The sequence below is a fragment of the Trachymyrmex cornetzi genome, unplaced genomic scaffold (assembly GCF_001594075.2).
Source record: "Trachymyrmex cornetzi isolate Tcor2-1 unplaced genomic scaffold, Tcor1.1 scaffold138, whole genome shotgun sequence".
NCBI lineage: Eukaryota > Metazoa > Arthropoda > Insecta > Hymenoptera > Formicidae > Trachymyrmex > Trachymyrmex cornetzi.
The window spans coordinates 172,308-185,969 of record NW_017295960.1 but is presented as its reverse complement, the minus strand read 5'-3'; the positions used below and the strand labels follow the sequence as shown (position 1 = coordinate 185,969).

Below are 13,662 nucleotides of genomic sequence, written 5' to 3'. Positions count from 1 at the left end.
AAAAAGTAACCCTGCCATAATCAACATTACATACACAATAAAGGTACATAAATTGTAATGTGATTTATAATTAATACTTTTATTTTCACTATTTATTTATAAATACTATGGCTCTCTATCTTTCTTAATATCATGACCATCTTTTCCCTAAAAATCAGATAAGATATGGCCAATGAATACTTTATAATATTTTAATAAAATTAAAGTTCTGTTAAGTATTTTCTCTTTAATTTCGATAGTATTTGTTACTTTAAGCTTCAGTGAAAGTAATATCCCAAATATTGTTAAAAAATAACAAGAATAAATGTATGTTTTTTGTATTTTAAAAAACTATGGCCGTCATACCCGAGTTTACCCTATACAATATGTATAATTAGCAACCAAAAATGACTAGAATTATGGTTATTATTACCACAAAAATAGTTTCAATTACTATAATTTAACTGCAATTTCTAGTCATTTTTGGAGACAATTATGATAAAATATAATTCTCTCAAAAATGAAAATATAAAGTATATTAGTTACATTATAATAATTGCAACCGTTTTTACAGTAATTTTAATACGAAATTGGACCGATAAGAATAAATCTAATTAAGACAAATTTTATTTTCGGATCTTAGCGTCTAAATATTTCGATGTGAATTTAAATACATATCCAATTTTGCAAACTTCGCGGTAAAATTTTATCAGTCTTGAAACGCGATCATAAAAGAACTAGAAGAGTAATATCGCATATTAAATTAACAAGCAATTTAATAATTAATAAGCATTTCATGAGAACATTAATAATTTGATATCAATAAAAATCTTAAAAAGTGTGAATAATTTATTGCCAAAAAACATTTTTATGATAGCGATAATTCCAATCATTTTTGGTTGCTAATTATACGTATTTATATGATAACACGTAATTATAGTCACAAATATATATGAAAAATTGTTCTCTCGGTATAAATTTCTATTGTACTCTCTAAAGAAAACAAAACAATTCTAGTCGGAATCCGAAGAGTTCATAATACGTGCCCGGAAGCAAACGCAATGTTATCACAATCCGAGAGAAGATCTATCCGGCATTGAACATCGGGGATTAATAGGGATAATCTAATCAACCAGCGCACGCGTGATTTCTTCCGCTAGCAGAAGGCGTATCCGATTTTGCCGCGTGTTCGCGGATATATAAAAGCGGCCATGCGTTCGAGCGGTAAACCTCGATTCCCGCCGTCGTGCTCGCATTGGTTCGTATAGGACGGGTAGCATGTCACAATAGTGTAACTACGGCCATACACCACCTCGCGGTGTATCCGATCCACTGGAGAATAGACGCTACAACGACGACGAGAAACGCTCGGTGGCTGCACTGACCCTACACCGTCACGCGACCTGCTCCATAAATAAATATAGAAACGCACAGAGACAGGCTGGTCTCGTTAACGGCGTTGCCTCCGTATAACGAACACTGGCCTTAATTAGTTTGTTAATACGCCCAAGCGATTTGGATGTCACGTATATCGGAGTCAGTTTTCCGCGCTCGATTTCGGTGTAACGTTAACGAAGCCATCCCCCAGTCGCCTCGGGACTGAGGATTCTAAACTAAGGATTGGAGTTTAGGGCGGCGTGGAGGACCTCGCAGGTCGAAATGATTCGGTACGATTTACCGAGTTGAATCTCTCGGGATCGTCTCTCTCTCTCTCTCTCGGAGTATTATAAGAACAACCGACGTCATTTCGCGATTTAGAGGTGGAGGAAAGCGTAGGACACTTTCGGTAAGGGAGGATACCTATATACTCGTGTCGTAGGAACTTAAGTTCTGAAGAAATGCAGTTCGCAATAGTTTTGGCGTCTACGAGATTACGTGTACCGTAAAGATAATTAAAAACGCCACGGTAGTCGGCAGAGACACATTTTCGCGAATCGAAGCTCTCTCTCTCTCTCTCTCTCTCTCGGGCACTTATCGCACCCGTGGCATTACGCGGAGAGTCCGTAATGCCGTTTAAAATAACGCCAGTGACAGCTACGGGTTGCAGCGTGCAGATAACTGCGTGTCGCGCGTGTGCGCATTCATCGCGGACAATGCGAGCGATCTTTTAAAAGAGATCCACTTCGCGCACCTATACAGAGACCTATACAGACCCATACAGACCGGCGGATGACGAGTATTAAAATCGCTTGCGTCACTGTCCGCGATGTTCTCTGTTTAAGTGGACAGGCGGTAGGCTGCGCGGGCGCGAGCGCGATTATTCGCTGCCAGGATGCGTGTCTAATAATACGTAATGCACAATGTTCGCTGTATCGCGCGATCGGATCGAAGTCCTTCGGCCTCCCACGCCCGCGAAATATCACGGATTCTCTCGCGCTGAAGTAAATAAATGTACATTTGTTCGCGCGAAACCGACCGAGCTTGATCCCGAGCGTGCGATGAAAGGGACGATTTTGTTCAAGTATATTTAAAATTTTTCCTCGTACAGATTGAAAAATTAAATTTTGTCTCGATTGAATGATAAAAATAGTTATATGATAAATTTTATGTTCCAATGCTTTCAATATTTTCCGCGACAAAAATTAATCGCAGCTTTTTAAGATTTTTTTATTAACATTTTTATATTTCTCGCGATAAAAATTAATCGCTATTTTTCAAATTTTTATCAACATCCTGAACACAAAAAGAATAGTTTTGTTAAAGTATCTAAAAATTTTGCTAGATATAGATCTGAAAATAAATATTGTTGGGTTATTAAAATAATTGTATAATCAATCTTATGTAATATTTTCCGCAGTAAAAAATCATTCGCAGTTTCTTCTTTTAAATTGTTAATATTCTTATTAACATCAATATTATATTATTATTAAATTGCTTGTCAATTTAATATGTAATATTACTACTCTAGTTTTGTTCATAATTATGTTTCAAGACTGAGAAAGATTTCGGCGCGCGGTTTGCAGAATTAGTTTGTAGAAACGTATATTACATTCGCACTGAAACATTTAAGCACTAAGATTCACTTTGACTAAAAGTAGAATTTCTCTTACTTAATTAGATTGAAAATAATTATGTAGGACGCTCCAACTAATTGCTAGAATGTCACAATTTTTTACAGAATTGCTCATCATGTTTGAGCTTTTCATATAATTATTTTGATAGTCTAACCAAATTTATTCTCAAATCTGTATCTACCTACTAAATTTTTAGATAGGTTAGCAAAATCGTTCGATAAATTTCCTCTCTTGATGTAATGCGAGGAAGAAGAGAGAGATAATAGGTAAACTTTATTTTTCGCGTAAAGATAAATGTTATGACTTGCGTATTCTAAAATGATGTATGAAAGGGATATTTTTCTTTAATTTTCAAAACACAATTTTCTGAACAACGTTGTGCGTCGCTGCAATCATTTGTTGATTGAAATCAAAACATGCAATTATCAAAACAAATTCATATATTTTCTGTGGCTGAATTAGTGTTACACTTTTGGAACTTAAAATAAAAAAGATATACGTTTGATATTTGTTTAAAGCGAGAAAGAGAGTTCCAGAACGGTCTAAGTGCAGAAACAGGAAACAGACCATCTATAAAACCCGTAGGAAAAATGTATAAAAGAGAGAACATAATAACGGAAGAATCGTATGAAAAAATAAACATGATTTTTCGCATCAGCGACATTTAGCGTTCCGTCGAAACGATCGCGATTGCCGTTCAGCAAAGATTATTTATCCTTACAAGGATCTGTAAATTCACCGGCTCGCGGGAAATATAAAAATAATGTTTCAGCCGCGTGTAATAATGTAAACACTTTTATCGGCTATCGATTTCGGTCGACCTGCGCCGCTTCTTTTATTACGGGGAGTATATATCGGGATACGTGATCCGAGATTGATTGCGACTAAGTCTAAGTCGCGGCATTAACGAAAAGTCAATCTCGTTGATCGGCTTTGCGGTGGCCACGTCCGAAAGAGCGTTTTCGGATCGTCGTGCGTCTTCGCGCGTAAATTAATGATATAAACGCCCCCGAGAGAGGGGCGGGAGCGTGCGTAAAACATATTAATGACTAAATGGAAAAAAAAAAAAAAATAGCAGAAGGTCGTGATCCACTTATATGCATCTCTCTGCTTATTACGAGGCGTTACAGCCGGCGGCCGTTGCGGCTGCCCCGGCGGCTACACAGTTGAACTATAAATAAATTTTCCGATACGCTGCTCTTTTTGCCGATGAAAAAAAAAATATATATATATACACACACACACACACACACATACATACATTCTTTCCTTGCACGCGCGTAAACGAGCGCGTAAATTGCGCCGTGCATATTTTTACGGGCCCGTTCGTGCACGGTCGCCGTTAACGTCAACCGACCACCGGATCCGCGTGCATCCCCCGTTGTGAAAAAAATCCCTCCTCCTCTCGAGCGAGGCGCCCGCGCGCGGAAACCGCGTTTCGAAAATCGAAGTCCATCGAGTGTCGCGTGGCGTACCGAGATACCGCCGTTAATAACCTTTGATATTTCATTAATGAAGAACACTTCTTTGTTTCTCGCTCGAAAAGGTTACGGAGGAACGTAATAATAAAGCGTCGCTTCTTGGACGTTAAACATTTGTCCTCCCTCTTCATGCGCTGGAGAGTGCGCGAAGTGAAACGTGCTGTTAGGAATGATAAAACTCGCGAACGGCCGCGGCCCGTACTTTTTATTTAGAGATCCGTTAAGAGTGTAGACACGAACCGCGTTTTGTACGCTGAGAGAGAAAAAAAAACTGCAATTATCATAATTTAACTGTAACTTGTAGTCGTTTCTTTCGGGACAATTATGTATTTACAGCTGTTTTAATGATGCGAATATAAATAGTCGATTGTCTTGTTAATAATAGTCGCACACTGCTTGGAAACCTTTAGTTTTTTCTTAACGTGTTTGTTATTGCCATATAAATAATAAAGTCCATTTTACAATTGCGTAAAATGTAGTTGTAGAATTGATCAATCACAGTCGAATTGGGGGGAGAATATTCGATTGATTGGTCAATTTTTGCAACTACAACCACTTACAATTTCTCTCGTAGAATGAGTTTTTGAGAAAACAATTATTTTCAGTATAATTGCATTTGCTGAATAACAATCTTTTTATTTTATTTACCATTTATATCTTGATATTTTACTGTATTAATAATTGAAATTATTACTTATAGTGTATTCTCTCTCTCTCTCTCTCTCTCTCTCTCTCTCTCTCTCTCTCTCTCTCTCTCTCTCTCTCTCCATATTTGAGAACTCAGTATAAGCAAGAACATTTTGGAACATTTTAGTAACATTGCACAACACGTTACAACGTTACTGGAATGTTCCAAAATGTTTCTTGCTTCCTGGGAAAATTATCATATATGGTTATTGTTGTTACCATTGCAGCAGTAATAATCATACCCAAGCAGAACAACAAGTCATAATAAAGTCAAAATGACACTAAAATGAATCAGAGATGATAGAAAAATGACTTTTAATGATCATTTTGACATCATTTTGATATCACAATGATTTATTGTCCTGCTTGGGTAAAAATGGAACTCCTAACCATAATTATTTTTACCATGCAATTAAAGTCACAAATACCAAACACTTTTTTTCAATGTACACGGGGAGAATTTTTCGTTATTTTTTTACCACAAAATTCATTACAAATTTCATCATGTTTGGTAATAAGCTTGGGACAACTTGATAATAATGAAATATTATCAGTAACGATAGATTTTTTGAAATATACAAGAGACTTTTTATAAATGATGTAGTAAAAATTATAATGCAGATTGTAAAATGTTTTGAAGTGAGTTCTAGCGTAGCTAGAGACACCCTCGACAACGAAAATAACCGATAAATATCGATTACAGTCGATCAATTACTACGTTACATGGTAAAATTATAAGCGACTAAATCAGATTAAAAATATCATGCTGTATGGTAAAAATTGTATAAGCTATTTTATATATTCACGACTACTTAGCATCTATTCTTTTAAAATAATAAAGAATCATAAACTGCGTAACATATTTTAAAATATTGAAATTTTACTATACTCTTTAGTAATATTAATAAAATATATTACATATCTTATTATGACACATATTAGTAAATTAAAGAAACTCATATACAATTTTTTGAAATACTATGTTGTCCCACTATTATCATGATTTTCAGGTTAAATTCTAAGAGAAAATTCTCTCCGTGTAAGGGTTTCTAATTTTGGTAAAATCACGTAAGAGAGAAAGACATATATTTACTATTTCTTTCTCTTTTCTTTCTATCTTTTTCTTACCTCTTTTCCTTTCTCTCAGCTGTTAAAACATGGCAGACCAATCAAAAATGTTTCGTGTCTAAAGTGCCGATTGTGTACCTATCTTGAAATGGGATAAAAATGATAAAAGTGAGCAAATCCACTTGTATATTTATAATTTCATTGATCAACACCTAATAAGTGCTCACTTTTGTTATTTTCGCCTCGTTTCAAGATACACAATCGATCCCCAAACTTTTATTTAGGACGGTACAATATTTTTATTCGCGTCGAGAAAAAAAAAAGAAGAGAGAACTCCTCTTTCAATTCGATCGATAAATATTAACTGCTTTAACGTATAATCGGCCATATCGATCACATTTTAAATTGGGCAAATACGGGGTAAATCGGGCGGAGAAGTTTGCATAATCGCGCGGTTGCACGCGGTCGAAGATGTCCCTCCTCGATATCCTACCTCCGCCCAAGTCACCAACCGTTTACCGGCGGATTAAGGACAGAATGAGGCAAAAAGGAATCAATCTCGTGTATCAATTGTCGCGCACGCCTCTCCGTTTCCCAGGGTGAAACAGGTGGCACTCGCTATTACCGCGCTGCGGCTTTTATTACATTTTGCCCGCTAGTAGACATAAATGGGACATGTCGATCGAATTACTTCTAACGCGCGCCATACCTGACGATGAGGTGGACTATATATCGACGGTAGCCGTACGGCTAGGTCGGGGATGTCTCTTAAGAGAAAACGGTAGATGTATGTACAACCTAATTTGGTAAAGGGGTATAACACATAGTCGGCCAAGCAGGTATTTCTCAGCGATATACATATACACGGTGCATCGGAAGTCCCGCTGGGTCCCACCCCACCTGCCGGATCCGCTTTGCTTCGCGAATTTCGAGTTGAACTTTCTTTAGTAAAATCTTGAAGAGCTTAACCCGATATCTAACGTGAAGCCGAAAAAAGGAGGGACTAGAAGCAGCTAGAAGCAAAGGGAAAAATTTCGAACGAATTAAATAAATAAAACAAGAATGATAAGACTCCAGAGAATGTAAATCACAAAAATACAAATGCCAGTTTATGAGTTCAAATTTCCTATTAAAGAGCAAATTAATTTGACGTTTCGACCCCTCGCTTTTGGATCATCTTCAATAATTGACAAAAACGAAAATATTATCGAAATTATTATGTGGAGGTTAAAGAGAATGTCGCAGTCTCAAATACATTAAATTAGAGCAAGTCATGTTAAGATATACATATATATATATATATATAAGATATGAATGTGTCAGCATTGGTAAGTTTCTTAAAGTGAGAGGTTGAAACGTCTAATTAATTTATTATTTAGCGAAGAATTTAAATTCGCACACGAATACCTCATGTTGGTTACGATTGGCATTTATACTTTTGTGATGGAAAAAAAAACAAACGCTCTGCGTCAAGAATGTAATTAGTTGTTGTAATTAGTCGATCCAATGTTGAGACGAATTCCTTCTATGTCTTGGGATTATAACATCAAATCTGCTAATTTGATGGTGATTTTTTCTTTGACACGAAGGGATTGATGTTTTAAATTTGTTTTGCTGAAGGTTCCAAAGTGAACTGAAACGTAGCATTTTTGGAATAAAGATTCTATTTTTGGATTGAAGAATTAAGATTGCGTAATACCACGCTAACTCTCATTCGCCCTGTTTTTTGGAGTTTTTTTGTTGCTGTGCGTCAAGAAGTACCTACGTTTTGCGGTTATAAAAATGGAACCGAAAGGAGAAAAGAGTTGATGACGACGGAAGCAAGTGGAATAAGGTTCGTCTAATCGTAAATCTTCGGACGAGTTCTCACTGAAAACGGATCAACGATCAGCTTCCCAAAGCCTTTGAGAATCCGCTACTGCTCGAGAAAACGCGCGATTTTTTGTACACCCTTTATAGCATTCGCACCGAGGTCTTCCCCTTTACGTCAAAGAGCAAGAATTTGAGATGCATAAAATAGATCAAAGTCGTAACATCACTCGTTCCTCCGAGATACCACGAGGGACCAACGACTCTCCTGTTTCTATTTTCTAATGGATATACACCAGCGAGCAATTCGTCGCTCGATTGAAATTCGCGTAGTCTCGTTTTTTCGTTTGCCTGTCGATGCTTAAATTAGTGTCAACATAGATAGGTCGGAATGTCATAGACCTTGCGACCGGATCTCCTCCACAGAAAGAACAGTTTTTGTTGAAGTGTCCAAAAATTTAACTAGATGCAAATTTTTGAAAATAATTTCGTCGAACCATCAAATAATACAATACAAACTCTAATATCTAATAGTATCTAAATAATATCAAAATAATTATTATATAAATAAGTCCAAAAATTTAGCTAGATGCAAATTTTAAAATAATTTCGTCGAACCATCAAATAATACAATACAAACTCTAATATCTAATAGTATCTAAATAATATGAAAATAATTATAAATAAGTCCAAAAATTTAGCTAGATACAAATTTGAAAACAATTTCGTTGAACCATCAAATAATACAATACAAACTCTAATATCTAATAGTATCTAAATAATATCAAAATAATTATAAATAAGTCAAAACAGGACTATCATTATTAAAATAGTAAAATTGTGTGACATCAAGATAAATAGGAGTTCACGAATAAGATTACATAAACGTTATAAACTAAAAAGTGTGCACAAACTCATAAATTACTTATTAATAGAATAAGACAATATTTAATAAATTCACATTACATGTTTCGGCTACAAATTCGAGCCCTCCTCAGATGTAAAATTACAATCAAAATATACAATAAAAATACACTATATAAGACAAAACGCAATCGCTAATGAAAAACATAGAGAATATACAATATCAATGGAATGCTAGTGTTGGATGAAATACTTGAAACAGAGGAAACGAAAATTGCTCGCCAATTGGTTGGAAGACCGAGATTGAGAAAAAACCTTTTCTCAAAATAATTACGTAAGACATTCAAGTTACTAGAAAACACAATTCTTTCGCAACATTGTTTATATTATGCTTGAGTTTCCTACATAATTGTTTTAATGATTCAACAAAATTATCTTCAGATCTGTATCTAACTAAATTTTTAGATAGCAAAATCATTCTTTCCGTGTTCAAATACGAAATTATACGCGTGGCTTTCATGGCGTATAAAATGAGTATCATTTTTCGCGGAGCTTTTATCGCAGATTACATCGTGCGCAGGCGAAGGGAAAATTTGAAGTTAACGAAATATTCTGCTTTTCGATAAGGCGAAAATGCCATAGCGGACATTATCATTATCGTTGGAAGCTGTCATGTTCAGCTGAAAGGCGGGACAGGCGACAGATTGTTATCGTGGATTGTAATAGGTTCGTTCTCTCTTCAGCTGCCACTTTTCACACTTGTCCACACTTCTCTTCTCTCTTTCTCATTTTTTTTCCCCCTCCCATCTCGTTTTTCTTCGCCAAGCGTGAACTACAACACGCCGTTTCACTTAGAGCTGCGGAGAGTCTAATAAAGTGCAGCTGGAAAGAACGGACCTAATGCGAAGTCGGGTCGGGGGAATTCAAAGCTCTCGTGCGATGCGACCGGAACTGCAATTGCAGTTTGACATCGCACGAAATGTTACGTCCGTCCGATTCGATCTTTGCCTCACGATTCCCGAATATGAAACTTCCATTAAATTTCAATTTAATTTATTTTCTCTTCTATATAACATATTTTCAATAATGGCATATTTTATATAATAATAAGGAAATAATGAAGAAATTTAATTGCGAATTCTCTTCTTGAGAAATAATCGTCTCCTTTGACATATTAAGTATAACAATTGGTTCTATTTATTAGGTGTTAAACTTAATTCCTGCCGTTTTTCGTCTCCAACATTGATTTGTTTCGAAGGGAAATACCTTAATCAAAGTATTATTAATTAATAATAAAATAGAAAATGGAGGAAATTACTTTAAGGTATTCATGCATCTTCCCTTCGAAACAAATCAATTTTGGAGACGAAAAACGGCAGGAATTAAGTTTAACACCTAATATCACGATAAGATCGAAAAGTATGGATATTATTAACAATAGTGATTGTATCTAAATACTTTTTAACAATGAGGAAAAAATTTTCGATAAATCGAAAGAAATAAAAGCGGACGATTAGTGTAAATAAATGTGCAATTATCGTCTTTTTCGAACGTCGAAGTACTTGGTATCAGGAATCGTAATATGATACTTCGTTGCTATCGAAGCAACAAAAGCGCCGATAAAATCAGAGGTTCGTTCGCGACTCGAGGCGGAGGTGACATAACGGCGACGACATGTACGGTCGAACGATAAGAGTGCTATAATAATCTTACGTAAAGCCGGAAGTGTATCGTCGGTACCGATCGCAAGTTGTGTATCGCAAGTCGCGAATTGCAAACGGAAGCGCGTCTCCGCCCACCATAGGAAGATAAATGCTGAATTTAATCGCGAATGCTTTACTTGAGAGATAATAATTGTCTTCCTGACTGCATTATGAATAACAATTGATTCTATTTATAATATATTCAATATCGCAACGAGATCGAAAACTGTTGATAAGTTTCTATCATTATCTGTTACAACGACTGTATCTAAATCGCATCTGCGTTTTTTTTTACGCTTATACCATTTCGGATCAACTTTTAGAAACAGGCTTTAATCTCGTTCCTCATTTCACATTATTTACAAACACGATAAAAGCAAATACAACAGAAATTGATAATAAAATCACCGGCTGGAAGTGGTTCATAATTCTCAAGAAAATACGAGTGCCATTCATGTAATTAGCCAACGAAATGTAATATGTGTTGCAGCAATTAATTTCAAATATTCTCGGTTATAGAAAAAGCGAGATGGCTTTATTTACACGCGCTCCAAGATAGCATTCTCTCAAGCGTTAAAATATTAATACAACAAGAGACGCACAAGAATGGATCTAACAGTGCGAGAATAATTATGAAATTAAAGTAAACAAGAGACAGAGAGAGAGAGAGAGAGAGATTGTTAATAAAATTATCTGTTTATTAGCTCAAATGTGCAGAAGCTCAAATTGTGTACATAAATGCCCCTCCCCGCGTCGCGTGCAGAAATCCACGACTAAAATACGTGGAACATGCGCGAATAGCCGTGGAAAAACAGTGATCGGACGCGCGTTATCTTAATGAAAAACAAGAAGCTCCTTCGTCTATCGTCAGTTTTGTTTTCGAATTTCCCGCATACCGAAAAACTCTCACGTACCGTGCCCGTCGTCCATAACGCGGAAAATCTCCGCGTGCATTTTTATAGATAAACAATCGCGGCTCCGTGCACCTGCGGTACTGAATTTCGATATTCGTATCGTCGATTGTGTAATAGATTAGCGAGGAGACCTCTCTTAAGCTCTTCCCTCTCTCTCTTTTTTCTTCTTTCGATTTGAAATAAATTAAGCTAGGATTATACGAACGGATATCGTGACGGAAACTTAGTTGCGAGTTCATAGCAAAGTTGGAATTGATTAAAACAAGTTGAAGCAAGCGCAGGCGGCTGTAAAGCACGCGTCGTTCGCGATTTGTATTTGATTGTACGTAATCTATCGATTCTCTTTAAAACGCATACTAAAAGATTCATGAATGCAAAGGTACGTTATACTTATACGCGAGCCGTTATACATGAATGAATGATTATTAACGAAATCTTACTCTGGGTCAACGTTTCTTTCCTCGTTTCGAAGAGCGGAATATCCGTAGTGGTGGGAGGTGTGTCAAAAAAAAATGACCGTGCAGAAATAACCGCGTATCCGTTTAAGTAACTGCGAATCGACGCGACACGGACGATTTCGCGATCGAAGTCGTCCGTTACGCGAAATCGGAGCGAGTGCGATTTCGCAGAAAGGTCCACTTTACGCCGCGCGAATCTCGCGCGCGGCACACCTAAGGGACGTTGAAAGCACTGTGTTCTACGAAAAACACTCTCCGTCCCAAGAGAAATTCTCGAACGCGGCCCCGCGCACTGCTACCAAATCATCCCTCTCTGACTCACCCCCGTGACACGCTCCGAATCGAGTTCACCCGAGGACACGGGGGCGGCCGCCCGTAATCGCGTTATTTAGGATATTCTTCACGAGGGCCGAGGCGAGCGGAGCGAGAGACGCGGCGCGACTAGCCAGGGTAGTCCCGAGAAAGTAAACCACCCCGAGGAAAAGTAGGGTGGCTCGTCCGGCGGCGTGCTCGTTACGCCGTACCCGCCCAACGCCAGAGAGAGGAGTAGAGGACCGCCGATCTTCTCGACTTCTCCGCGAAAGAGATTATCCGGCGATGCCCATGCCGGCCAGATAATCGGCGCGATAGCGCGACGGGGCCAACACGGATGCGAATGGGAGAGATGGAAATACGGTGGAAAAGGAAAAGGAAAGAAAAACTGAAAAAGAGAGAGCCGCCACCTTCTACACCCCCGAGCTATACTCGCCCGTGTCGAGTGCGTCACGCATCCTCTCCGGTATTCCTGGCGCGAGGCGGCGGAGGCTGCTGCGATGCGCGAACGAGGCGAGGCGAGGCGAGGCGAGGCGAGGCGAGGCGAGGCGAGGTGAGAGACAGGAGACTCGATCCTCCCTCCCGAGAGCGAGCGAGCGAGCGAGCGAGCGAACACCCCTCGTCGGCGCGGTCGTGGCGATCGTCAACGGAGATCCTTCTCTCCCGCGAGTCGCGCGCGTTGCGAGAGTCGGCGACAAGCTGCGCTTCTCCGCCGTCAGCCGTGCGTCTCGGCCGGAGGGTGCGCACGGAATTGACGAGGGCGAGGGCGAGAGAGGGTGAAAAGGTAGGCGGCGGAGGGCGGGGGTGAGAGAAGGTGCTCTCGCACTCACATGTCTGTCGTGTGATGAAATCGGCGCGCGCGCGACGTACCCCCGACGTATCACCGATGACGGGGTACGACGGGGTGCGAGGACGAGCACCGACCCGGGACCGTGGTCATCACGCCGACGATGACGACGACGACGACGATGACGGTGCTAGCTTGCTGCTGCTGCCTTCTCCTTCCTGTACCAATCTCGGTAGGTATACTCGGCTCTACTGCGACTGTCGCTTCCTCGCGCGCGTTACGAGACTCGTGCGATCGACAGCGACGTCGTCGTCGGTGCGACAATGTCGCGGTGCGCGTGGGGCCCCCGTTAGACTGTCGCCGACCGACTGACGGACGCGTGATCGGTTACATGCATGGTTTAACGCGGCCCCGACATCGCTCGGGGCGGGACGCAACGCGCGCGTACCCGCGACCGAACGTGTGCTAGTTGCTACGAACGAGGTAGAGAAAGAGGAGAGTCGGATAGGGGTGGCGAGACGGACAGGCGAACGCGAGGATGCGGTCGAGTGAGAGAGATCTCGTTTGTGGGGTGAGATCAGGAGGG

At 39.2% G+C, this 13,662-nt stretch overlaps 2 protein-coding genes across 2 annotated transcripts in view; one reads left to right on the top strand and one right to left on the bottom strand.

Annotated features, from left to right (window-relative positions):
- The window catches only part of mAChR-A (muscarinic Acetylcholine Receptor, A-type), a 34,443-nt gene that overhangs the window by 16,116 nt on the left and 4,665 nt on the right, over positions 1-13,662 (bottom strand). The window lies entirely within an intron of this gene.
- Positions 13,123-13,662, top strand: part of LOC108770955 (uncharacterized) — a 1,403-nt gene continuing 863 nt past the window's right edge. Inside the window, exon 1 of the mRNA XM_018522763.1 lies at positions 13,123-13,308. Coding sequence (XP_018378265.1) covers positions 13,134-13,308 — 175 coding nt within the window. The 5' untranslated portion in view covers positions 13,123-13,133. The remainder of the gene's footprint in view (positions 13,309-13,662) is intronic.